The sequence below is a fragment of the Musa acuminata genome, chromosome BXJ1-8, assembly GCF_036884655.1.
Source record: "Musa acuminata AAA Group cultivar baxijiao chromosome BXJ1-8, Cavendish_Baxijiao_AAA, whole genome shotgun sequence".
In the NCBI taxonomy this organism is placed as follows: Eukaryota; Viridiplantae; Streptophyta; class Magnoliopsida; order Zingiberales; family Musaceae; genus Musa; species Musa acuminata.
The window spans coordinates 8,957,903-8,982,500 of NC_088334.1; the positions used below are offsets into that span (position 1 = coordinate 8,957,903).

At 42.0% G+C, this 24,598-nt stretch overlaps 5 protein-coding genes across 9 annotated transcripts in view; 4 read left to right on the plus strand and 1 right to left on the minus strand.

Annotated features, from left to right (window-relative positions):
• The first annotated feature begins 3,511 nt into the window (after positions 1-3,511).
• Positions 3,512-5,615, plus strand: LOC135587429 (protein DETOXIFICATION 49-like). The gene has a single exon (XM_065078831.1). The coding sequence runs from the start codon at positions 3,704-3,706 to the stop codon at positions 5,315-5,317; it is 1,614 nt and encodes a 537-aa protein (XP_064934903.1). The 5' UTR covers positions 3,512-3,703; the 3' UTR covers positions 5,318-5,615.
• Positions 5,616-7,847: 2,232 nt separating this feature from the next.
• On the plus strand, positions 7,848-12,469 carry LOC103993209 (protein-ribulosamine 3-kinase, chloroplastic). 2 transcript variants are annotated; one of them, XM_009413183.3, is made up of 9 exons: positions 7,848-7,999; positions 8,798-8,951; positions 9,513-9,603; positions 9,685-9,759; positions 9,836-9,924; positions 10,219-10,337; positions 11,158-11,298; positions 11,522-11,598; positions 12,102-12,469. In XM_009413183.3, exons 1-9 carry the CDS (start codon positions 7,888-7,890, stop codon positions 12,246-12,248), a joined length of 1,005 nt encoding a protein of 334 aa, XP_009411458.2. In that variant the 5' UTR covers positions 7,848-7,887; the 3' UTR covers positions 12,249-12,469. The 2 variants fall into 2 exon arrangements, with proteins under 2 accessions (XP_009411458.2, XP_064934904.1); XM_065078832.1 differs by having other exon boundaries at positions 9,516-9,603.
• Positions 12,470-13,991: 1,522 nt separating this feature from the next.
• Positions 13,992-15,042, plus strand: LOC135587432 (dehydration-responsive element-binding protein 1G-like). Its single transcript, XM_065078836.1, has one exon. The coding sequence runs from the start codon at positions 14,061-14,063 to the stop codon at positions 14,706-14,708; it is 648 nt and encodes a 215-aa protein (XP_064934908.1). The 5' UTR covers positions 13,992-14,060; the 3' UTR covers positions 14,709-15,042.
• A 635-nt stretch (positions 15,043-15,677) lies between these two features.
• LOC135587431 (uncharacterized) lies at positions 15,678-21,016 on the minus strand. Its single transcript, XM_065078833.1, has 5 exons — positions 20,672-21,016; positions 17,217-17,478; positions 16,894-17,093; positions 16,601-16,788; positions 15,678-16,208 (listed from the first exon to the last, which is right to left on the minus strand). Exons 1-5 carry the CDS (start codon positions 20,761-20,763, stop codon positions 15,922-15,924), a joined length of 1,029 nt encoding a protein of 342 aa, XP_064934905.1. The 5' UTR covers positions 20,764-21,016; the 3' UTR covers positions 15,678-15,921.
• A 2,031-nt stretch (positions 21,017-23,047) lies between these two features.
• LOC103993205 (DNA-directed RNA polymerase IV subunit 1) overlaps positions 23,048-24,598 on the plus strand; it is a 31,847-nt gene continuing 30,296 nt past the window's right edge. The window contains exons 1-3 of one of the 4 annotated variants that reach the window (XM_065078837.1): positions 23,049-23,219; positions 23,575-23,672; positions 24,149-24,248. In XM_065078837.1, the coding sequence (XP_064934909.1) occupies positions 24,162-24,248 (87 nt within the window). In that variant the 5' untranslated portion in view covers positions 23,049-23,219; positions 23,575-23,672; positions 24,149-24,161. Of the gene's footprint in view, positions 23,220-23,574; positions 23,673-24,148; positions 24,249-24,598 lie in introns of all 4 variants that reach the window. The other 3 variants (XM_065078839.1, XM_065078838.1, XM_009413174.3) reach the window with 3 other exon arrangements.

The window sequence follows — 24,598 nt, forward strand, 5'->3', positions numbered from 1 at the left end:
CTTTTAATTCTTTCAAAAGTTGTATAGGAGTTTATGTTGATAGCGATGTTGAAGATTTTTCTGAAATTGATAGGTTTAAAGAATCTTTAGCTGGAGAAGGGTATCCTCCTGATGTATTGGGCTCCTCTATTATTTGTTCATTTGCCTCTTCTCTAACTACATCGTATTGGAATATAATTAAATTTTGTGATTAGATATAATTTTATGATTGGATATGATTTTGATTTAGGAATTAAGATAAGAGTCGCTAAAGTCAAAGTCTTAAGTTTATTCCTCTATAAATGAAGATTTTATATAATGTTTTAGGCATACAATTTTAAATAGAGATGGATGAGACTCGGATGTTTTGGGTTTATGAGATTATACGTTTTCATGTTTAGTTTTTAGTTTTTCTTTTTTGAAAATTTTGTGTTCTTCTCGATACTTTCTTCACTGATTTTTTTGATGCCTATTATTTTCATAAGAGATTTCCTAACATAGTATCAATCAATCAAGCCTTTTTACCTCTAACATTAGGCCTCAGGTATTATGTGATCTCTGACTTCTGGGGTTATCATGTGGTTCTTTCTGTTTGAAGCTTGGACATGTTAATGTGGCTTGGCCTTTCAGCTGTTCCAATCGATCGACTTATTGCAGATATTTGCTATTGGTCAAAGTAGAGTACAAAGATGTCGATTCTTTCAAGGGGCAATTTATATCTCATCAAGAGTGGAGAAGTCTGCGACTTAAGCGATCATCACCCACCCCCATTCATGCATGTGGAACAATCGACGGGAGACTTTATCGTTCCTGAGGAAGCGGTCGGTCAAGCACCGAACCAAATCTTTGCGGCTCTGCTGTTGCTCCGCCGACATGCTGACCGTGATACGGACATGGGAAGGGTCAACCCGACCGAGTCCGGGCGATGAGTCGGATTCGGGTATGGTCTACTTTTGCCTGCTTCCGTGTCAACAAGCAATTACGTGGTATCTTCGACCCGCTACGGCTGCTGCGTGTTCAGGAGACGTACCAAGTGAATGATGCCATAATATGTCATATGTTCTCGCTTACGTAATATAGACGCCACGTGGGTGTCACTTATGCGACGTCGATACGTGAACAAAACGGGTGCGTTCCATATTGCTGCTACCGAATCGATCCAATCCGAGCTCGCGACTCGTCCGAGTCAACGTAGATCTAACTCAGTTTCTCCGTCGTGATTTGGTCTCCCACGTCCACCTTCTTTTCCATGGATACAAAGACAGCGTCTTGTGGGAACGCCAGAAAACTTTTGTTGATGCTTCTCCCCACTTGCCCCCGTCTCGTCTCCTTCATTACGATGTCGGTAAACCACCGCGGCCGGCCGGAATCACCCTCCCATTCACACAACTTGAGGAGGGAATTCTACCACCAAGCGCTTCTAGAACAACGTAGCCTTCTCAAAAAGTGTAGATGTCAAGCACTAGTGGAAATTTCATCCGGTTATCGGATGATCTCCTGCTTTCCCTCTTCGGACCGTCGTTTGGTCGACGAGACTTGCGCCACCGGCGCAAGTCAAATTTACAGTGGGAACTGGTTGAACCGATTCGGCGTCAAGAGCATCTCCCGAAGTGACAACATCGATGTAGAATTCTGCCATTGACGTGAGCTTGATCGCGTTTGTAATCTTCGCCGTATCAAGGAGTTCGAATACGTAGAAGCAGCGCGAGAGCTCCTCTTCCTCAGCTACAGCCATCGGCATGAACATAAGCGACTTACTTTTGCTTGTATGGATGGGGCTCTCATCATCATGAGATTTCAATCAGAATACAAGCTGGTAGAACAGTAGGTAGTGTGAGAGGAACCCAAAAGATGGGGCTTTGGATCTTCTGACATGTATATATACCGAGCAGGTCTTTAAAGGTTGAATCAATTCCTTTAGCTGCTATCACTATCTTTATTTTTCCAAAAGACACCTTCAGTTTCCCTCAAAATAAGAAAAGACACTATGAGGAACTATTGCACACCCCTGAAAACTCCATAGCTTCTGTTCTTCTGATTCCAAGCATCAGCTACTGACTGTTTTTCTCCTATGAAATGGAAAATGATCTCCGACATTATAGTATCTACCAATGTGTGCTACTCTGCATTGCGTCTATGAGTACAGGACATACATGAAGCCTTTTTACAGTGTGGAATTTCTCTCGTTAAGTAGGAAGAGAGAGAGAGAGAGAGAGAGAGATGTGACATTTTGAAGCAATGCTCCAATCGTTCCTTTCTCTCTCGATGCATGACACGATCAAGCTTCTTTTGAGTCCTGTAACTACTTCTTTTGCAGGTTGGATCTTCCAGGTTTTTTGCTTTGGTCTCGCTTTCCTTAGGATCCAAAGCCAGGCCAATGAAAGAAGGGAGACTATGACTGTTCATGAATTGATACCAAGACGGCACTCATCTAAAGGCCAGCTCAAAGCAAGTCCTCATCTAAAAGCATATTGGGGAAACAAAAGGCTGCATGAAAAGCAACATAAAGATGGCCAAAAATGAGCCTCATCCCACTAGAGTTCAAAGTACATTTGAGCCTTTGGCATACCTTTGCGAAAGTACAGTCTCAAAGACAAGCCGGTCTACACACAACCAACTCCAGCAACAGGAACAGTAATGTGGCCACCGGAGGAGGAGGCCAATCTCATTGATGGAGTCATCTTACCATCATCCCCACCCTAAACCCCACGAGTATCAAATGGAGAACAGACAAATGGTCGTTTCGACGACTTGATCCAAACGAGATGGTCCACTATGGCCAACCGCCCGTTCTTGAACATCTCCCAGGTTTTTGGATTTGCTCAGAGCCATCTTACCATGTCGTCTTCCGGCTACAGGAAGAGCCGAGAAGACGACAGTCAAATCTCCTACATGGCATGTTAATTACCGGAAACGATGAAGATTTATTTAGTGATTCCTTCCGACCTCGGCAAGGCGCATGTCATGCATTCTCTTTAGCTCCACGCGTGTTACCGCATCATTTCGGCATGTTTCAGCCAGGATATGCCTGCAGAGAAATCTACACGAAGAGATGCCACAAATAGATCACAGTTATGATGGCATGCAAATCTACCGCGCGGCATTACTCATGACCGTCGGAAGGCGTTCGGCTTGCTTCCACCGGTGGTGTGAGTGTGGCGTGCTGGGATCTATCACAGCAGACGACGACAATTCTGATGAGCCTCTAAAGTCCAACGCTAATCTAGAGAGATCAATGGTACGCGTTCTCATCAGAGAAGAGGTAATGTTAATAGGTCATGTAAATAAAGGGTGTTGGACTTCCGCTCACGGTCTTAGAAAATTCGAAGCATCAACAGCTGTTCAAGCATCGTTGCAATACAAGGTTAGGTTTCATGTCCAAGTCTACATGTGAATCGTAATATTTGTCATTTAATGGAGTCGAAATATATTCCAATTAATTAAAAAGAAGGAAAAAAAGAAGTCAATGGACACCGCTTATATAAACGTGCCATGCCTCGCCCTCCTCTCTCCATTCCCACCGAGGAACGAGGAAGCGGTGGGTGCCGTTGCCTGCAGGCCGAACGGCCTCTTCTGTGGCGACAAACATCTCCTTCCAACATAAAGCTTAACAAAGCCTTCCTACTCCCGCTTATTTTTAACTTAAAACCCATACCAAAATCCTTTCTTCTTTGCTCTGCTTCTTCTTCTTCTTCTTCTTCTTCTTTACAACAAGAAGCTCACCATGTGTAACGGGGCTATCCCCGGTTCTGCTGCACCATGCCAATGCGACCACCACGATGAGCCGCATGGCCTACTCACCGCACCCCTGGTGGTGGTCGAGAAGCCGGTGGCGAAGACCCAAGCAGAGGTGGCACCGGCGCCGGTCCTGACGCCGAAGCCTCTCGGCTCGGTGTCCCTGGCGCTTGTGGAAGCTACGTCCGTCTTAAGCCTCGCGCTGCCCATGGTCCTCACTGGGCTGCTTCTCTACTGCCGTTCCATGGTCTCCATGCTCTTCCTCGGCCGGCTCGGTGATCTCGCCCTCGCCGGTGGCTCCTTGGCCATCGGTTTCGCCAACATCACCGGTTACTCCGTCCTCTCTGGTCTGGCGATGGGCATGGAGCCTATCTGCGGTCAGGCTTTCGGTGCGCAGCGCCACCGACTCCTTGGCCTCGCTCTCCACCGGAGCGTTCTCCTCCTCCTCTCTGCCTCCGTCCCCATCGCCCTCCTATGGTATTACATCCGTCCTCTGCTCCTCCTCGTCGGCCAGGAACCAGCTCTTGCCGCCGCCGCAAGCTCTTACCTCCACGCCTGCCTTCCTGACCTTCTCCTACAGTCGTTTCTCCACCCTCTCCGCATTTACCTCAGGACCCAGTCCATCACGCTCCCGTTGACTGTGTGCGCGGGGCTCGCCGTCGTCCTCCACCTACCCATCAACTACCTCTTGGTCTCAGTTCTCCGCCTTGGCATCGGCGGCGTCGCCTTGGCCTCTGTTCTGTTTAACTTCAACGTGGTAGTGTTTCTTATTGGTTACGTCTACTTCTCCGGTATCCACCGTAGCACCGGTGGACTCAGCTTCAGCTCCGAGTGCCTTAAAGAATGGAGGTCGCTTCTGAACCTCGCCGTCCCCAGCTGCATCTCGGTGTGCCTGGAATGGTGGTGGTACGAGATCATGATCATCTTGTGTGGTCTTCTCTTAAACCCACAGGTCACTGTTGCTTCCACGGGCATTCTGATCCAGACCACCTCACTCCTCTACATTTTCCCATCGTCTCTAAGCTTTGGCGTGTCGACACGGGTCGGCAACGAGCTCGGCGCGAATCGTCCCGACAGAGCGCAGCGGGCCGCAACCGTCGGGTTGTCATGCAGTTTCGTTGTCGGCCTCCTCGCGTTGGGATTCGCTTTCTCGGTGCGCCACGTGTGGGCCAGGATGTTCACCGGCGACCCAGCTATCCTCGATCTCACCGCGTCGGTGCTACCGATCCTTGGCCTGTGCGAGCTCGGAAACTGCCCGCAGACCACCGGGTGCGGGGTGTTGAGAGGAAGCGCCCGACCCAAGCTCGGCGCGGACATAAACTTGGGCTCATTCTACGCCGTCGGCATGCCGGTAGCTGTCGGGCTGGCGTTCTGGACGCCGCTCGACTTCAGGGGCCTCTGGCTGGGGCTGCTCTCGGCGCAGGCCACCTGCGTCGTGTTAATGCTCGTCACCATCGACAGCACCGATTGGGATGCGCAGGCCGAGCGGGCGCAGCTGCTCACCGGCGCTGCCATCGACGAGGACTACAAAGAATCATTGCCAAAGACTAATAATCCAACAGGAGGAGACGACACTGATGTCATCGTAAAGATTGAGCGATGAGTCCCCCCCCGCATCGTTCCTTTTTTTCCTCTTTTCTCCAATTTTCGTCTTTTTCCTGATGTAACGAAAAACAAAACTACAGAGCACGCAGTATTTTTAGGTTGCATGTGAGATTGTACACTATTTTTATGAGATTCGGCAATTCTTCATCCATCTCTGGCCGTCAACATGTAACCCTGGAGAGCCGGCAGCGTCGAAGACTCGATCAACCGGCCTTGGTTGTACCAACCGGTCCTCCAACACCGCCATTTGGGTTGATTTGGCTTGTCTCATGTCAACGGTTTGACTCATAGACTCGGTCAACCAATGCTGGTATTTTCTTCGGCCGGTAGGCCCCGCGTAACGCCGGAACTTTCTTCTGTCCCATTCGATCCAGGTTGAAGTCGTCGTTCTTGCGTTTGATTTGGCATCGTGTTGGGGGTGGGGAGGGGAGGGGGTACGAGTCTGGCCTCAGCTTCGCATGACGCAACACACGCTGAGAGGATCCGTTGCATTTCTTCCTCGTTAGTCATTGCCAAGGAAGAAAACCATGGCAGAGAGCCAGGTGGACTTTGCAGGTCTACGAGGCGGCACTGTTGATTTGCTTTCAAGCAAACCGTACGAATATGATTGGCCCAGTCTTTCAACCACAGCAAATTATATCTGGATAATGCCAACCCCCTCCGCCACTGAGATGGTAGGTATTCCAGACCTCCAAGGGCCATCGACAGGCGCAGGAAGAGACTATGATGCGGAATCTCGAACGTGATCTCAGAGTAATATAAAGAAACGATTCCATTTCTTAATGCTCAAAGCTGGCCATCACTGATACCACTCGCGGCGTCGTCGTATCCGTAACAAATACGTGGATTAATGGCGATACAGATTTATTTTAGCGCAGCTCATCCAATAGTAGCCGTGCTGAGGTCAGAACGCATCATCATCCATTAGTTCTTGCGTTGATTTTAGATTCAGTGGCGGCTACCTTTCGATTGTTATAATGCTTCAGATCGGATGGATAAACTTGAGAATGTGAAGCCACAAGTAATCATATTACATAGTGCAGACTATAACGCTAAACAAAGCTCGGTCGGCGCATGGCGAAACAGGTAACGTTGGTGATCGAAGAACAAGTTCTATGTCAAGGCCGGCACAGCGTGGTCAAAGGACCTGCACGGTTACTTCTCCGTGTCACTCACTGCACTCCTTTTGACAACCCAGAGTGCAAGGGAAGCATATGACGCTTCTGTTCCCAAGTCGCCCTCTTGATTGGAGAAGAAGGGAAGCAGGAGACAAAAGAGGCGATTCGGGGGCGTGTTCTGATCTCGGCCTGCATGCGGCCATGGATCTACCTTCGTATCCTCCACTTGGCGCTCGTTTTGGCAGCAGTCAACGCTCGAAGTCCGGCACGATCTCGACCCGAAAGCCTTATCAAACTCGTTATCCTTAGGCCATCAGTACCGAACGATCGAGGAGGGGAGGGGGGGTCGGGTGATGACCGCTCGACATCAACAGCTGGCTCTCAACGACGCCCGGCTCGCTGCTCCGCGCCCATTCGAGCACGCAGAATATACTAACGCCTGGTAGCTGCTTAAAGTAATCCGCCTGCTTCCTATCGATCGAACATCGAGGATCGCTGACTTCACCATTCGATTAAGATCTCGTCTTCTCTGGATTGCGTTGAAGCTTTCTCGGTAATACATGTCCAAGGATTGCTTTGTTTTTGTCTCTTTATTACGCCAGCATTTGCATTCTCAACGGCGACATGCACATGAAAGAGAAGAGGATAACTCATAGCTTCGAACGCAACAAGCATGTTGTTCTACGTGTTCTTTGACTTTTTCCCCGAGAGACATAGCTATTGCATGGCTGCTGAAGAGAGAAAGAATTCTTGGCAAACGCAAAATGTGATGTGAAAGACTCCCTATAAATCCAACCGAGATGTTCACTCGAGGAGTTTTATTTGGTCGGAAACGGGACGTGCCAAATGACTCTCTGATTCTTAAAGTCCTTTTTATTGATATTTTATTTTATAATCATCATCGATTACATAAGACTAAGTTCGTGCGAACGGTGTCATGCTAACACAATATGTTTATGCCTCGTTGACACATCAACATTCTTTAATCGATCAAACACTATGTGTCGATTTCAGATTTACGATGAATTATAACTATTGTGTCGATGACCGATATCACTGTATTGCTAATCCACGGATTAGCAATATCGAGAACTAAAATGAAAAATGAAGTTATCGGTGAACAACAATTGACTTTGGTAATAAGCTCAATAGGAAGTTTGGCCCAAAGAAATATTTTATGATATGAATAGAATATTTTCTTTTGGGGTTCATCATTATCCTTATTCAGATCTCACCCCTCATGTTGATCGATCAATCATGTGACGAGTTATGATTGGAGTAAAATTTTCTCCTATCACACATCAATTTAAATGAAATATTTGTATATATAAATATTTTTATTTTGTTTTATTTTGAGGAAAATATTTATTTATTTATTTATTACTAAAAGGAAGCGATGGATTTGGCAGCTCACATTTGAGTGAGTGGAGTTCGTGGCGGTGGCGGCGGGATGGTGCACGTGGGCGCCCCCCTATCCGCCCCTTTCTCCCTCGGCGCCTCGTCTCCTCGCGCTCGTCGCCGCGCTTCTCTTCTCCCCAAACTCACTCGCCGGCGCTCAATCAGTGAGTCTTCTTCCTCTGCTCCAATTCGTTTGTGCTGTCGATCGCTGGCTTCGTTGATGGATCGAAGCCCTAGTCGATTAGCTCGTACTTTCCACGTGACCTCGTGCAAATTCTTTTCTTTCCCTCCGGATACTTGTAGTTGATGTCCTCGTCCATCTTCTTCGGCAAATTTCGACTGCGCGATTGCATAAAAACGATCGCTATCGATGCCTGTTGGCTTCAATAAATACATTCGCTAATGTTCTATATCACAACTATCTCAATTGTAGAGACAACTTGTTAGTATTTTTGCTACACGATAATGCTGCCTTGTCGATACTTTTGGCAACAAGAAAACAACTTTGGAACACACATCTTTATGACACCTCTTATGAACCACTTGGCAATCTCACTATATCACAATAGCTTTTGATGTTAACTATGAATTTATGTATCTTCTTATGAATTATGATTATATGTCATGCTAAAAGGTAAAATAATCGAAAACTTGTGAGCCAGGTATCTAGTGTCAACATACCTTTGCTTGTCACTGTTATCTAATGCTAACAAATTGTGGTCTCAAATTTCATGCTTGTTATTAGCTCCAAATTAGTTGGTGATTAACTACGCTAAGAAATTATTATCACAAATCACATTGTTATCACACTTTTGCCTGCAGTTTTCTTCAGTAGTATGACAACATAAAATTTATAGTTTAACCCACACCTTGCTTATATTTTCTACTTGATGTGTCCGCTTTATGTATGTTCTTCCTGTGAAGGTTTTTGTAAAATTTTTCACTCTGTTCTCAACTGTCAGTGGCATCCATGGGAGATGATCCAATTCGGGAATGGATTCTTACAGAAGGAAAGGCTACACAGATTACAAGAATCAGTCCCATTGGTGGTGGTTGCATTAATCATGCAAGCCGATATGACACTGATTCTGGTTCCTTCTTTGTGAAGACAAACAGGCATGCCACTTCATTGAAATTGTTCTAGGGTCAATTTGCATACTCTAATATCTTTTGCTATCTCATTGTGAGTATGTTCGTCGTACCATATAACAAAGTTGCACATAGTTTTATTAATGAAATACTGGTGAAAATGTATGAAAACATTATGAGTCTCTTGGATTGTTTGCTTCTTACAGTGTGCCCATCTTACTGGATGATATGCAGCCAATCCTTATTAGTCTGTAAAGTATTTCCATTATTTATAAATGGCTACTAAAATTCTAATTGTGCAAGTTTGAATATAATGTATGTGCAACCAACAGTTTCTCCATATCCATTCAGTTAATCATTGAAGATCTACCCTCCTGAATATAATTAAAGTCTTTTTGGTTGGTAATTTTCTAGTGTTTCTACTTATTAGTTTTACTGCTTATGGAGCATTGTCTTTATGGTTGACATGCATAGCTTATCATACATGTTCTATGATCTCTTTTGTGGCAAAACAAGATTTCTTTTCAGTTTGAATATTGTCTTTGCATGCTTTAATTAAGCTAACCTTTTATTTCTGTTACGTCTCAGAAGAATCGGACCATCAATGTTTGAAGCAGAGTCCCTTGGTTTGAGTGCAATGTATGCCACCCAATCAATTCGTGTTCCTATGCCATATAAGGTAGTAAGCCTGTGTCCTTACCCCTTCTTATTTTTGAAGTGCCTTTAGTGGGGAATGGAAACAATATCTTCTAATGTGTAGGTTGGACCTTTACCAACAGGTGGTTCTTTTATTATTATGGAATTTATTGAATTTGGGCCTTCCAGGGGAAGTCAGGTGACACTAATATTATACAGTACTTTACCAAATAGTTTTTATTCTCAGTGCTGTTTAACCAAATATCTTTCTTCAGTCAGTGTTAGGAAGAAAGCTTGCAGAAATGCATCAAGCTGGAAAATCTAGTAAGGGTTTTGGTTTTGATATTGACAACACTATTGGCAGGTGAATTTTCCTTGAACGTTCTTTGTCTGAAATCAACTTTCCTCGTGACTTTTGCTATCCGAGTGAATGAAATTGCATATGTACAAAAAGTTGTTTCTTTGAAATCTGTGAAGTTCTCTTGGGTTAATCTTCTATGATGTGTGTTCAAGGCAGGAACAGCTGTGCTTCTCTTCCTTCACTGTTTTTCTGTCTCCCCATCATGTTTACATGTTATATTTCTGCTGTTCCGTTACTTTGTTGTACGGATAAATTCTTGATTACAATGTTCTGATATCTTTAATTGCCATGCTGCAGTACTCCCCAGATAAACAGTTGGTCTTCAGATTGGATTGATTTTTTTTCCGAGCATAGATTGGGGTACCAACTAAAGTTAGCATTAGACCAATATGGGGACTCTGCAATATACGAAAAAGGTATCGTGGTGTTAAAAACCACATTATGCCAATTATTCTTGGTGTTAGCGATATTATACGCTCCACTAAGTATTCAGCATCAGAGAGTAGACAAAATATTCTGTATTGTTACATGACATGCATTTTATATATGTTTGTTTTACTGAATGGTGATACATCAACATTAGAAGCTAATGGATGGAATAACTTGGTTGAAGTTTCATGTGGATGCACATTTAGTAATTTAATTGCTTAAGTCTGGTGATGATAAGTATATCCATGTTAGAAGTTCTTGTTATGTTTCTTGACTTTCATTAGAGTGGGCTGCAATTAAGGGTTAGACAAATCTTGCCATTGGTAAAAAGGAACTTTGCCTGATGCAATTTAAGGTATCAAGGATTTGGTAACAAGGATGTAAAAGGGGATACAAGAATAATCATATAAACCTCATATTGGATAATTTTCTAGGTTGACATTTGCATTCACGTTGACTTACTACATGTGATTTTCTGTCATTTGCTTAATCATGTCAAGTGCATTTATAAATTTAAGTGAATATTGTGTTGGAAGTTCTCCACTGAAAAATCTACGAGTTCAGTTCCAGTCTTCAGTAGTCTTGATCAGAAGCCATGCCCCACTGTGAAAAATCTACGAATATTCCATCATTAGAGAACTTCCTAATGTCCATCCATCAGTTTGAGATCTTTGATCAGAAGACTTGCCCCACCAGTTGAATTTGAAAAATCTTTGCAATGTAGTCTTTGAATTGTTTTTTCACCCTTTTTCATTGGTGATCTTAGGAGAAGTGTTAAATATGTTGTTTGTCTTTCCAAATTAACAGGTCAAAGATTGATGAAAAATCTGCAACCACTTTTTGAAGGAGTTGTCATTGAGCCATGCTTACTCCATGGAGACCTGTGGAGTGGTAATATCAGCTCTGACAAGAATGGGGATCCTGTTATATTGGATCCAGCATGTTACTGTGAGTTCAAAGTTTCATAAAACATCATAGTTTATCATAATTTCTTATTATTATTTGTTTCAATTTGTAGGGCCTCAATGTGATAGATATTTAAGTATGTGTTATCTTTTTCCAGAAAGTGCTTATACCAAAAATCTTAGTCAAAGCAAATTGTACAAGCATAAGAATAATTACCCAAGTAAAATAAAGGACAACTAGTAAATAAAGTTCTATTTAATTGCAGATGGTCACACTGAGGCAGAATTTGGAATGTCATGGTGTGCAGGATTTGGAGGAGCCTTCTATTCGTCCTACTTTGAGGTCCCATTCTCTCTCTCTCCACAAAGATCAAACAGGAATAAATAGAATTTTCAACACTGCAAACTGAAACATCTACTGAAGTTTTTATACAGTGATTTTGCATGCGTGGTGATAGTTATGCATAAGTTCATCACGTGTTGGTGCCTTGGTGGTTGTTTAGTTGCAGATATCGACGAATAATTACCATATTAGATGTTACAAAGGTGGTCTGAAAAGCAACATCCATTTATGTTGGTCATTTCTGCATGTCAGTAGTCTTTTGTCAGAGATGCATGAAATGTTGAGTTACCTCATGGTGATGCCCACAGATGGTATCTTCCTATTACTGCTAGTTAAGTACCTATCGCAGAGAACAGAAATATGAAAAGAACTAACTAATTGCAGGAGCATGGAACTTTGCATGATTTGGTAATGGAGGAGCCACATTTCCTTTTTCTTTTCATGAAGTTGTAGTGGGTACGGTTGTAGCATTTCTCTTGACTGCTTTGAACAAACTCGTTCAGGTGATGCCAAAACAGCCAGGCTTCGAGAAGAGGAGGGATCTCTACATGCTCTACCATTACTTGAATCACTACAATCTATTTGGTTCGGGGTACCGCTCATCAGCTATGTCGATCATAGATGACTACTTGAGGATGCTCGAAGTGTAGATTCTCCCACTGAACCATGGAACCTGTGCTTGGAATTCAGTCTATTAGAAACCCATAGCTGCTTGTAAATTCCGCTGTAATTGAAGTGTAGATTCTTTGGCCACCACGCTGCTTGGATTCTTGTGTTGTTCACGAAGGAATTGTTCGGTGTGCAAACACTAAAGATTGTGAAGCTAATATTTTTCTTATCAAATATAATTGCTTCTCAGGAATTTGTTTTCTGGCTTTCTGTCATCTTTGTGTGTGTGTGTGTGTGCGCGTGTGCGTGCCTTCAATAATCTTTTTGTGTGTGTGTGTGGGTGCATGCGTGCGTCCAATAATCTTTGTGTATGTGTGTGTGTTTCAATAATCTTGATTTAGTTTAGTTAACGAATCAATAATATTAAGGAATTAGAAGTTGATGATTTATAATAGTAAACGGCAATAATAAAAAATTTTTATAGCGTGTCTCTCAAGGATTAATTAAGCTATTTTTAGTTTTTATTTTTATATTTAAAAATTATATTAACATCAGTATAGTTACGAAAGTAAAATATTTAGATCTATTTATCTTAATATCATATATATTTAGATATATTTATCTTAATATTATATATTTTATCAATAAAAATATAATAAAAATAAAGAGTAAAAATATATTTTTAATATTTCAATTAGTAGTGATAGATGATATTGATGGTGACCAATGATGGTATTATTAAGTCATCTTAAATAATTATTGTGGACGAGGAAAATGATGACGGGAGATAACCTTCGACACAAATGTAAAACAGCTCTCATCTCTCGTTATCAATCTCCTTATTCATAATAATCACTTACGGCTCCCAACGATATCATCAATCGTTATTATTGATGCCATCCATCATCACTAATTGAAATATTAAAATTATATTTATATTTTTATATTTTATTGATAAAATCAATAACCTCAAGGTAAATTGATATAGATATTTCACTTTTATAACTATAATAACATTAATATAATTTTTTTAAATATAAAATAATAAAAAAATATTAAAAAAATTTAATTATAAAAATTCTTTAATTAATCCGCCTTCCGTGAACATAGATCGTTGGCTCGAGCAAAATGAAGCGTTGTTGCCGATGTTTGGCTCAACTTAGCGGCTGAGGCGTAGAATCTGCCGTACGTAAGCGTAAAACACATGCTTCCTATGCGTTTCACCGAAAGTCGGAGGGACCCCAGCTATTGGCGCCACGAAGGAGTGGATAACCGCACGTGACAGATATTTATGGCGTACGAGCTGCAGATGGCACGATGACGCCTCTCGTTTGGATAAGGCTGAATCTGGCTGCGGTTTCCGGTTTCCGGTTTCCGGTTTCCGGGTTCCTGTTTTATGCAGCCGATTCCAGTCCACTGTGAACACCGTACTGTTCCGTGACGGGGAGTCCTGTTTCAGTCGACAGGTCTCTGTGTGCAGGTCAGGTCAGGCTAGGGAACAAGAAGGAACTTCGGATGCAGCCAAACGGCGGCAGGCGAGTCCCAGTCCGCAGGTCCAAGTCCGAACGTGATCGACATTAATGATCAAGACAAGTCTCGACGAGGTCGGATTTGGCCCAACCTCTAGACTCCAAAGCCAGCCAGACAAAAGGAAAGGAGAACGAGTCTAACCCACACTCTAGACTCCAAAGCTGGATCCCCTGCTCGCCCAACCTGGCACTCCGTGTGCCGCGTACGACAGCGACGCCCGGTCTTTCCCGCCCCCATTTTATACCGCTCGCTCAACCCTCCCTCGTACCCGTCAAACACACTCCTCACAACAGCAGCGGCAGCAAACGAAGAAGAAGGTGGGAATGGATAGCTTCAGCAGCGACTCGTTGGACTCGCCGTTGGCCCGGAGGTCGGCGGGGGCGGCGGCGGCGGCGGCGGCGTCGGACGAGGAGGTATCCTACGCGACGGTGTCATCGGCGCCGCCCAAGAGGCGGGCGGGGCGCACCAAGTTCCGGGAGACGCGGCACCCGGTGTACAAGGGGGTACGCCGGCGCAACGGGGACAAGTGGGTGTGCGAGGTGCGGGAGCCCAACAAGAAGTCCAGGATCTGGCTGGGCACCTTCCCCACCGCCGAGATGGCCGCCCGGGCGCACGACGTGGCCGCCATGGCCCTGCGCGGCCGCTCCGCCTGCCTCAACTTCGCCGACTCCCCGTGGCGGCTCCCCGTGCCGGAGTCATCCAGCCCCGCCGACATCCGCAAGGCGGCGGCCCGCGTCGCCGAGGCCTTCCTGCCACGGCCGTCTTCCGAGACGCCCAAGCAAATGCAGGAGCAGATGGCGACGGCGTGGGCGGCAGCCGACGATGCCTTCTTCGTGGAGGACGGCCTCAACTTCGGAATGCAGGGGTACCTGGACATGGCAGAAGGTTTGTTGATCGATCCACCGCCGCCTCCGATGGACTACGAGGACGACAGCTACGGCATTGTTCCCCTGTGGAGCTATGCCGTCTGAGACCTGATGGGAAAATACTGTACATTATAGACAAATGATTGCTTCGTGGCCGGAAAATGGTGGCCACTGTAGCGCCTCTGCTCTAAATTAGGGGTAATAAATCTGATGAGGTCCGTTTGAAGAGGAACTCATTCAAATAGCGGCGGAGGGGAGGGAAGCAGGGGAAGAGTTCAAATAGTCTTTGTTTACCGAGCAATGCATAGTTAGGGCTGTTTTGAGGGTTACTTTACTGAGAAATATTACCATCTATATGGCTTATTATTTGTCACATCTACACTGAGATAAGGTTCAAGACAAAATAAAAGAAAAAAAGCAGGTGAGGTGGCAGCCCTTCATTGGTGAAAACCAGAGGTCCCACCATCGCACTATCAACAGGATCCACAGCATTATACTGCACTAAACAGAACTCCACTTCGTGTACATATACATCAACTGCTCCCTAACTTTATCTCAACAGTGTTGGACGAATGGTGTGAGGAGAGAGAGGGTGACTCCATGTCGGCTCTGTGACACGTGTGAGAAGTCGGCATGTCCTCTGTCATGTTAATTAGGTTCTGCTGTGCTGTGGTACGAGGGGGAAGCATCATCCAAAGGCGCCGCCATTGCGTTCGTCGGGGCCCACTCGGGATGCGATCCATTGAACTCCGCTCGTGGGAACGGTCCAGAGGAGACGGCTGCCTCCGATACTGCGGTCGTCGGCAGTTTTTGTTAGCGGTGCGATCCACGTCATTCCATTATTAAAGATCGTGTCCCCCGTACAACCAATCTGGACAATAAGTGACAAAGAACTCTCTTCCTCCCTTTTCTTGTTTTTGTGCATCCTCGCTTGCGGAGGCGTTGGATTAAATCAACGCTATCGCAGCTTTGGTCCACTTGGAAGCCTGTAATTGGATTTCTTCTGTGCATAATGAATGAAATGCCGCTGGGATTTGCCGTGGAATGGGTCACAAATTCCACCAAGAAATGATGGACATCAAAAGAATATATGTCGCCATCGATAAGGGCCAAGTACAGTACAATGCCACAAGAGTTTCTCAAAGGAATTTTTTGGACATCAACCCGAAGGAAGAATGAAAACTGAAAAGCAAAGGGAAAAAAAATAGAACATTCTTCACCTATCAACAAAACGATATAGAAAAAGACAATTAAAAGAGCAATTACATCTCAATCGGTCAAGAAAGGGCAATGGGTTTCGTAAGCTCTTTGCTAACTCTTACCTAGATTTCTTCGTGATAGTTGATGTCCGGAACTTGGCATCTTCGTAGACGAAGCTCCACCAAAGATATGCAAGAGGGATGTTGGTGGCATGCCACAGCGCATGGGAATCGACGTAACCCTTGTAAGGTGGAAAGTCATACAGCTCCAGAAGAATAGCCATGGCACCACCAACGACAACAGCCCATATCTTGAAGCGCGATGGATGATGAGTTATCCCGGCCCAGACTGCCCAGAAGAGCACCTGAGCAATGCCCATGGTGATGCAAACTTTCACGTTAAGACCTGCAGAACAGGTAGTGCCAGTTTCAGGCTATTCCCACCTAATAAATTTATGATGAACAAGCTGTCTATCGGATCTAGCAGTCAAAGTTATCAAGTCTCTGCATGGAAAACTAAAGTTTGCATCCCAATTTGCGGCAGAAGATTTCTGAAGAACCACTTGTAAGTAATGATAACAGGAATCACTTTGATACTGGCCATATTGCACCAAGGAACTTGACGATCTCAAAAAGCACAAAAATTATAAATAATTAGAGAAACAGGTTCTGGAGGCCTACATGTACAAGAAAAAGTAGCAAACCATCTTCAGGAATCTCACAGGAATTTTCTCCATACGTCTACTATTGTTGTTATTGCAACTATAGAAGAGTATCGAGTAACAGATGAGCACTCACCGTAGTCCAGTTCATAGAAGTTGAGATATAGGATATGTGTCGTCAGAAAGGCCAACAGGGGGGCAGCAACCATTACTCTTGAAGCCTCATTCTTCACATTAAATGTTCGCAGTACAGCCAGAATGAGGGAGAACCCAAGTAAAGCCACGGATGATGAATAATCCAGCTTCTCTGTCAAATCAAAACCTCTGCAGAAAAGATGAACCAAAAGCAGTCAACAACAAAACAATGATACAGGGATCCTATTATTTTGTTTTTATCAAGACAATGGGGGGAAAACATGATACACATACCGAGTATGAAATATGGCACCCCAGAACCAGGCATTCATGGATAATAGCCCATATATATGCCACAAGCAAGTGAACTCATAGTATGTTTTCCCACTGTGGGGCCTAAGGGGCAGCTTGTAATATGCTAGAAGGAAAAAAGACAACCATCCATTAAACTGGACGACAAGAGTTAATGCAGAGAGGATAGCAGAAACAGGCTCCTGAAAAGAAACAGCATTCAACTTGTTACAGACAAGCCATGAAAAAGACAGAAAAAAAAGATTTGTAACATCAGTTGCACTTCGATGGATGGAATTCAATTCAGCATTGAACGAACGACTCACCTGAAGCACAGAAGATCGCTTAAAGGGCCATTTACCATGATACTTAACAGGTTTGAGACCAAGTGCCTCCCTTTCTTTTTCTTGTTGCATCATACAAAAGTATTGACAGTCGCTCCTACAATTCCACTGTTTCCACTGAACATATAGTGGCTCTTGCATATACCACGGACTGTCAACAAGTACACCGTCAGACAGAAACTGGCAGTGCTGAATTGAGCTGGCTCCAACAGATCCTTTCTTTTCACATTGTTCGATACATTCTCTGAAATAAAGAAATGTCAAAAAGTCAAGAATCAAAATAGAATCTTATTTTCTCATATGTTTAATCAGAAAGTGATATCAGAAAAGACTACATCTAAAACATGAAAGGCAAAGAATCAAGTCCAAGCTCTTTCAACATTTTTAAGCATTCATATATGCAACCATGTGAAAACATAAAATGGTCAAAGATTTGAAGAAACTCAATAGATTAGACACTATGCCAGTCAACGTCCATTGGCAATAGTAGGCCATTTTAACAGGAGATATGTTAATTTTGAACCCATTTGGCTCAGCTTCAAATGAATGCCTTGTTACCTAAAATGGAGCTTCCTGTGGATTTCAGTTGTTCATCATTGACAACCTGGATTTCTGGGGATGTGGGAGGGGCATTATTGCTGGCATCATGTCAGCATGAGATGTGCCAGCTGGCACAATAAGATGATATCTACATCTAGAATAACCTAAGCGAAAAGTATCATCAGCAACTACAACGTGTATTCATGTCAATAACTAAAATTGCATCTCTGTAGGAACGATCTATTCACCTTATTGGTGACCAAGTAACTGATGATTAATGTCAAGAAACAAGACGCTTAAGACTCTTTCAAAGGATTGTGTTTTCGATGATTTATATTTTATACACCAACACCCAACAACTGATATCCATGGTTCTCCACAGAATTAGAACACAATTTTTTGGCATGGTTACAACATCATTAGTATTATTTGTCAACCAATTTTCTAAAGTGGTTCCAGAGTTGGCATATCCTACTTTCTTGTTTAATATAATAAAATTAACAAATAAAACTTGTTGGAAATTTGTTCTCCTCTGTGCATTATAGTCTCTCTGCTCCACCCAATTTGCCAACATTCTTCCCATTTTACCTAGGTACTATGTTAGTCCCCTTTATCAGCATTTATTTCTCAAATTAGTTTCATTAGTAATTAAAAAATCAATATTGCATTCATTTCTCAAAGACTTTATTGTTGTCTTCTATGACAAAAACAACAGCATTGAGTACAATTTTCATATTCTGTTACTGCAATTGTTTTCATCATTTGTATCATTAGTGTTATTATTGCCATTGTCCTTATCATCAAAGTAATCACTAGCAAAATCATAATTAAAGACTTTCTACTCAAGACCATCACATAAAATGTTAGATCTCATCAACTTAGTATCAAGTGATATGAACAGGAAAAGCCTACAATTCAAAAGAGAAAACAAAAGGGGACCTAGTGGATCATACTCTGCCAACATGGACTTTGAAGAGGGCCAATATACATAACCCTACCCTTGAAAGAAAAATGGGTATTTCCTCGGTCACCCAGATCACAGAGGAGAAAAATTATGGTAGCATCATATAATTCAAAACAAATGGTATGAATGAAAATTGAACAAGCTTGGTGCTAATTGACTTTTTCTTGTAAAAGTTTTTGAACCATGGTTTGATCCTTTTTACCTTTTGAAGTTTAATTAGAGATCAGGTTTAATAACTACGCAGCTAAATAATGTCAAGTCCAAAAAAATCCCATTACTTCCTTTCCGTAAATAAGGGCTTATGACGATTGACCTATCATTTTATGTGATCTTGTCTTTCTTCCCCTCTTTCCCAACCCTGAGCCTCATTGTGAATTGTGCCATTACCAACTTGTTGAAGGTTCCCTGATGACCATTTTCATCATGTGGTCATGGACTCTTAGTCAGCTTCCACCATCTCGAGAAGTGTTTTCACCCAAGGAACTTCTAGACTAACTCCAAAAATAATGTCCATCGTTAATTATTAGTTGCACCACTTTTGACTCAAAAGTACTTCAAATATATTTTTCTTTAGCTTTCTTAGAAGCAACAAAAGAATATGATAATATTCTGCAATAAGTGCCTAAAGGAGACAAGTTGCACAACCTAAACTCAATTAGACACAGTTGAATTAATGCTAGTCAAATTCAATACTAATGAGATTAGGCTGCATCATCAGCTGGAAATTGCATCCAATCCTTTCCAAGGTATATTGGGCTACAAAGCAGCTCTGAATAAAACCTTAATGGTTAACTATTAGGTAGCAGCACTGTCTAAATTGTTTCAGTAGAAGGGAATTATCTTTGACATCATTCAGAGAGAAAATTAATATTAAAATAAGGCAGTATACAATCAATTCAAACTAACAATACAAGAAAAGATGTTTAGCAAAGCAAGATATTATTGAAACATATAGCTTATTCAGCAATTTCTTTCCACGCTAATACAAAAACTGTGGTCATATGCTACACGTGCATAAAGCAGTTTGCAGCTTTTTATTTCTTATGTATCTCTTTTGTTGACTAATTAGTAAGTAAGATCTAAATTCATAGTGATTGCCCATGCCAGTTTTGGTGACCCACACTAGAGAAGCGTACACCCAAAAAATAACAATAACTGTATGAATAATATTCTTTTCCTGCTCAGATGTGCAGTACAGGGATAAAGGTTCATTTCCTTCATATAGAAATGTCATGGCAGTCTTCTATTAAAATTTTAGATCAACATGAAGCCAACCAACAGGACCCATATCTCGAGTGACATCAAATTTTTGTGACTCAGGGCAACACAATGCCAATCTCCGACCCTGCGCTGCTACCAATGAACTAATTAGTGTTGCTCAGCCAATTATCCTATACCTTCCAGGGAAAAAAAAACAAGTCTTGAATGGAATTAGGAAAAACTATTATTTTTTTCTTTTAGACTTCTCCAATAGGGCCACCAAGAGATAGATGATCCTTATAAAAACAACATTAATATTTCCAACATTAGAGCAGGAATAGCAAAACCTTTTACAGCCCTGATCACTACATGCTTTGGAATTAAAGGTTGAATTTGTTTCTGGAGTAGAACGTTCATCTTTCCAGTAGATCCAACCAAGAACTTCATTACGGTTGTTAGAGAGTCTCTGACCAACACTGCTTATCAACGATACAGGCTCTACGGGCCGACAAGCTAAAGATAAGCAGACACCAAGAACAACTAACAGACATCCGAAGCTCAAAATCTTTTAAAACCTGAAAGCGCTAATAGTCAATTTTCTTAACTAAAAAAATAAACCCTTTTATTTTTCCAAATTTCCCAATTACCGGCCCAAATTAAACAATAACCTCACCAATGCTGCGGACAAACACAACATCTACCAAACCATTTTCAATTAGGGAGACAAACCCACCTGTAAAGCGGATCAGCGTCGCCCTCGCTGGCATCAATAGCTCCAAAGATCCATCCAATTGAAACAATCACCAGAAGCCAACAGCGATCCATTTCCCAGCTCGAACCGGCACGCGATTCAACTGAATGATCGTTACACGAGGAGCAAGAACACCATGATCGGACGAAAAAGAACTCCCATCGAAGATCTTGTCTCCGGAGAACTGCTCGAAGGAGGAAGCGGAGAGACTCAGGAGGAACCAAGAGGCTTCGAATGGCTGTCCTCCCCACCACCTCCTCTTATCACTCTTTATCGTCCGTCGACGCACACTACGCTGCGGCGAACTCAGGAGGGTGACGTGTGCATTCCGTTGTGGGCCTTACCGTTAGTGATTGCCAAAGTGGTAGCGGAGAGGCTCGTGGGTCGACTTTGTTAGTAACGAATTATTATAATCCGGCGCAAAACCACGAGCGAACGCGTGGGGAGTACCGTCTTCGTCTACGTCCCCTACCCTGCTTGCCAACATCGCGTCCCTACCAGCTTAGTGAATGGAGGAGCCACTGGGGCCCGGTGGCAACAGAAATGTTGAAGACGACGCGACGTTAAAGGGCATTGGCCCATGGATTTGTGCATTAATTACCAGGTGAACCACCCCGGATCTCCAGGGCTAAGCGCAGTGGGCCTGTCCAAAATAGTCATAATGCCCAGAAGCCACACCACGGGGACCGGCTCGCGGGGCCATAGGATTGGCCTATTGGGTCCCACTATAAGAATCGGATTCCATGTCTGAACCGGACAAGTTGTGCAATTATATATATATATATATATATATATATATATATATATATATATATATATATTCGAAAATAATAGTCGATGCATAAATAATGATTCGGATTTTTTGGGGTTAATATGACTGTTGACATGATCCATATACCATCACTATTGGTGCCAATTTTTTTTTCTCTTTTAGTCATTTTCGTATATCTATATCAAATTAATTGGGCATGTCATCACTTGTTTTCGTGGCAACTTAAAAACATGGAGTCACATGCAAAATACATGCTCACGCGAATCGATACAGTGTGAGGTGAAAGTTACGATGCATGTCTGAGACATCTTAATTTAACGCTCAGCAATGTTAAGGCTTCCTATCAATCTTATCGATGTAATTGCTATGGAATAGTGCCAAACAAAAGGTGAGTATTTTCCATTAATATGCATCATATTAAGTCGAATAGAGTTAAAAATTATTGTAGCTATTTTTTTTCTCAATTGATTACTAGCGCAATGATATTTGAAGCTGCAAATCATATCACTATATTTTAAATATTAATATTTTTTGTAAGGATTTTTTAATTTAAGTTTTAATTAGAGTAATTTGTTGATAAAAATCATAAATTTTGAGATTGATAGTGTTTAATTTTGAAAAAAAATATTATGAGCGACAAAGATATCATCTAGTTTAACTGATAAAAATATGATAAATAATAATAATAATAATACTATTATCATAATGACATAACATATATGTGATGAAACTTATATTTAAGAAGGAGAAAGATGAAATCTTTTATTTTAGAGTGCTATGAATATCCATCTTGAAATAAAATAATATAAAAAATATTTCTTTAAATCAAACGAATAATTCAAATTATATTGGATGGAGTTGTTGTGGCTTTCATAAGATGCATAATCGATCGTAAAGTCACTATTTATATATGTTTAAGAAATAAAAATATACCAAGAGACGATATTACTGATAATTAGAAAAAGAGCGTGTGAAGGTAACGATAGTCGATAATGATGATGATCAAAGATGATTGACAGAGACAAAGAATAATTTTTATCAAGAGAAATACTTTTGAGAAAAAAAAAATTTAAGGGATGCCTTTTGGCAAAAAACCAACATTAGTTTTTTTAAGAAAAAAAAAATATATTTTTTGTTGATATAGAAAATAAAAGAAAGAGTTTTTTTAATTAAATCAGTTTATTTTACTTTGATTATTATTAATTAAACTCAAGTGGAAACAAAACTATGGCGGTGCTATAACACGTGCTGTGGATACTGTCGCCCGACCCCACCGCAGCGACCAATAGTGGTTGATGTATTACTGCACGGGGACAGCACATCAAGAATATTACCCGTACCCGTTCCAGCTCCTCGTATCCGAGCGAGCGTGCCGCAATTGGACAGCAGAAGTGGACCCCAAGTCCCCGGTTGCGGGTCCCGGAGGGGAGACGAGGCGTCGTCCGAGATCAACGTCGTGTGTTTGTGATACTAATTTAGTCTTTATTTAGGGCTTTTTTTTCCCATCTTTAGATGCGATCGGTCGGTATAGTGCCGCTTTCGCTTTTTAGTTCTTAATGGGACATTATTCTTACTGAACCCCGACGCAAATAAACTTTGGCGAAGCGCTTTTTAGTTCCTTCATCCTTTTTTACGGCCTTTGCCAGCCCTTTCGCCTACTCTCCGCTTCTCTCTGCTCCGCTGTCTTGCCGATCGCAGGCCGCCGCGAGCGTGGGGAACGCCTTCTTCCGGCAGCGGACCAAACAAAGATTTTGCGTCGTAATATCTCTTCTCTCGTCTGTGTTTCTAAGTATTGGTCTTCTTCGTCTTCGCCTACGCCTAATACTGAAAAAGATTAGAAGGATTTGTTTTTTCCGACACTTTCATGGTCACGGTCTTTTTCGTTCGAAAAGGTTTGTTCCTTGACCGTAGAAAGATTCTACGGTGAGATTACTCGTATCAACCTTGATCGTCGTTGTCCAGTAATCTTTGACGGCATGGCTCGTGATTTTTTCTGATGGAGACCCGGTGCTCTTGCTTTAGCATCTTACTGAAATCATTCTTTTTTGCTTTTTAATGCATAAGAAAGAGCCGACAAAAATGGTTTAATCTGTTTAACATTTTTTTGTCTTAGTGTGTATGAAAGAGACAGCGATAGATTCATCGTTATCGGTGATATCTTCCATGTGGAAGTTAATTTGATCAATGACCATTGATAACATCAGACACAAGGTGCGCGGAATGATTGTCTGAAAGTATTTTTATGTGTGTTTGATGACTTTTATGATATTACAAATTTTAATTGTGAATTCTTGAAAATAATCACTGAGGTTCACCATTGTCAGGTTCATAAATGAGTAGCCGTATAACTGCTTCGTGTCTCTTGTTTATCACAACTGGGTTCTTATTTTTGATCGTTTATTAAATTTACATGGATTTCTTATTTAACCTACTATATTTTTTTATTTAGAATGTCTTCTTTGCTTAGGCTTGAAAGGTGTTCATTGATCTTGTAGAATTTGTATCGATTATTTGGTACTTCAAATTTTCTGTTAACATTTTCATTCAGATTCAAAGAGAGGAAAATTCATCAATTTTTTGTTTTCTCTAAACAAGTATGCCTTTTGGTGGCTTACTCTATATATTTTGTGTGCTCAAATCTCCTCGTGCTAGCAACTCCAACTGATCTATTTATTGGTTGCTGATAGTTGAACTTCCAGCATGGATGTGGACCTGATTATGGAGCAGGCAATTCCTTCAGGACGTTTAAGTGGCATTATCTTTGACTTGATGACTGATGCTGATATAGTAAGTCTTTTAATGCTCAATTCAAGATACCAGTAATGCATTGGGTTATTTGCATTTATTTAGCCTTTTTCCATCCAACTTGTAGTTCGTTGCTTATTGTGCTGCAATAATTTATGGCAAACAACAAAATTGTCAATTTATCTAGGAGTTATATGAGAATTATCCTCGCTCCCACATTTTGTGTTTGTTGTGTCTCTCCATCATTGTTTCAGATGATTTTGGTCTCTTTTGAATCGAACCTTCAGATTATTCCTTTTGTAGATGCTTCAGAATTTAAGCAGATATAACAAACACTGACCTTAAACCACATTATAAATGCCTATAATTCTGTAGGTCATTTACATATATAT

What these genes read in the sequence shown, in the direction of transcription:
- LOC103993209 (XM_009413183.3), top strand. Translation starts at nt 7,888, where the DNA reads ATGGTGCACGTGGGCGCCCCCCTATCCGCCCCTTTCTCCCTCGGCGCC. An exon ending in GGCCTTCCAGGGGAAGTCAG is followed by an intron (nt 9,760 to 9,835) that starts GTGACACTAATA and finishes ATCTTTCTTCAG; the next exon opens with TCAGTGTTAGGAAGAAAGCT. An exon ending in ATTGGATCCAGCATGTTACT is followed by an intron (nt 11,299 to 11,521) that starts GTGAGTTCAAAG and finishes ATTTAATTGCAG; the next exon opens with ATGGTCACACTGAGGCAGAA.
- LOC135587431 (XM_065078833.1), bottom strand. Translation starts at nt 20,763, where the DNA reads ATGGATCGCTGTTGGCTTCTGGTGATTGTTTCAATTGGATGGATCTTT. An exon ending in GACGCTGATCCGCTTTACAG is followed by an intron (nt 17,479 to 20,671) that starts GTGGGTTTGTCT and finishes TCTTTATTTCAG; the next exon opens with AGAATGTATCGAACAATGTG. An exon ending in AGCGATCTTCTGTGCTTCAG is followed by an intron (nt 17,094 to 17,216) that starts GTGAGTCGTTCG and finishes GTTTCTTTTCAG; the next exon opens with GAGCCTGTTTCTGCTATCCT.
- LOC135587429 (XM_065078831.1), top strand. Translation starts at nt 3,704, where the DNA reads ATGTGTAACGGGGCTATCCCCGGTTCTGCTGCACCATGCCAATGCGAC.
- LOC135587432 (XM_065078836.1), top strand. Translation starts at nt 14,061, where the DNA reads ATGGATAGCTTCAGCAGCGACTCGTTGGACTCGCCGTTGGCCCGGAGG.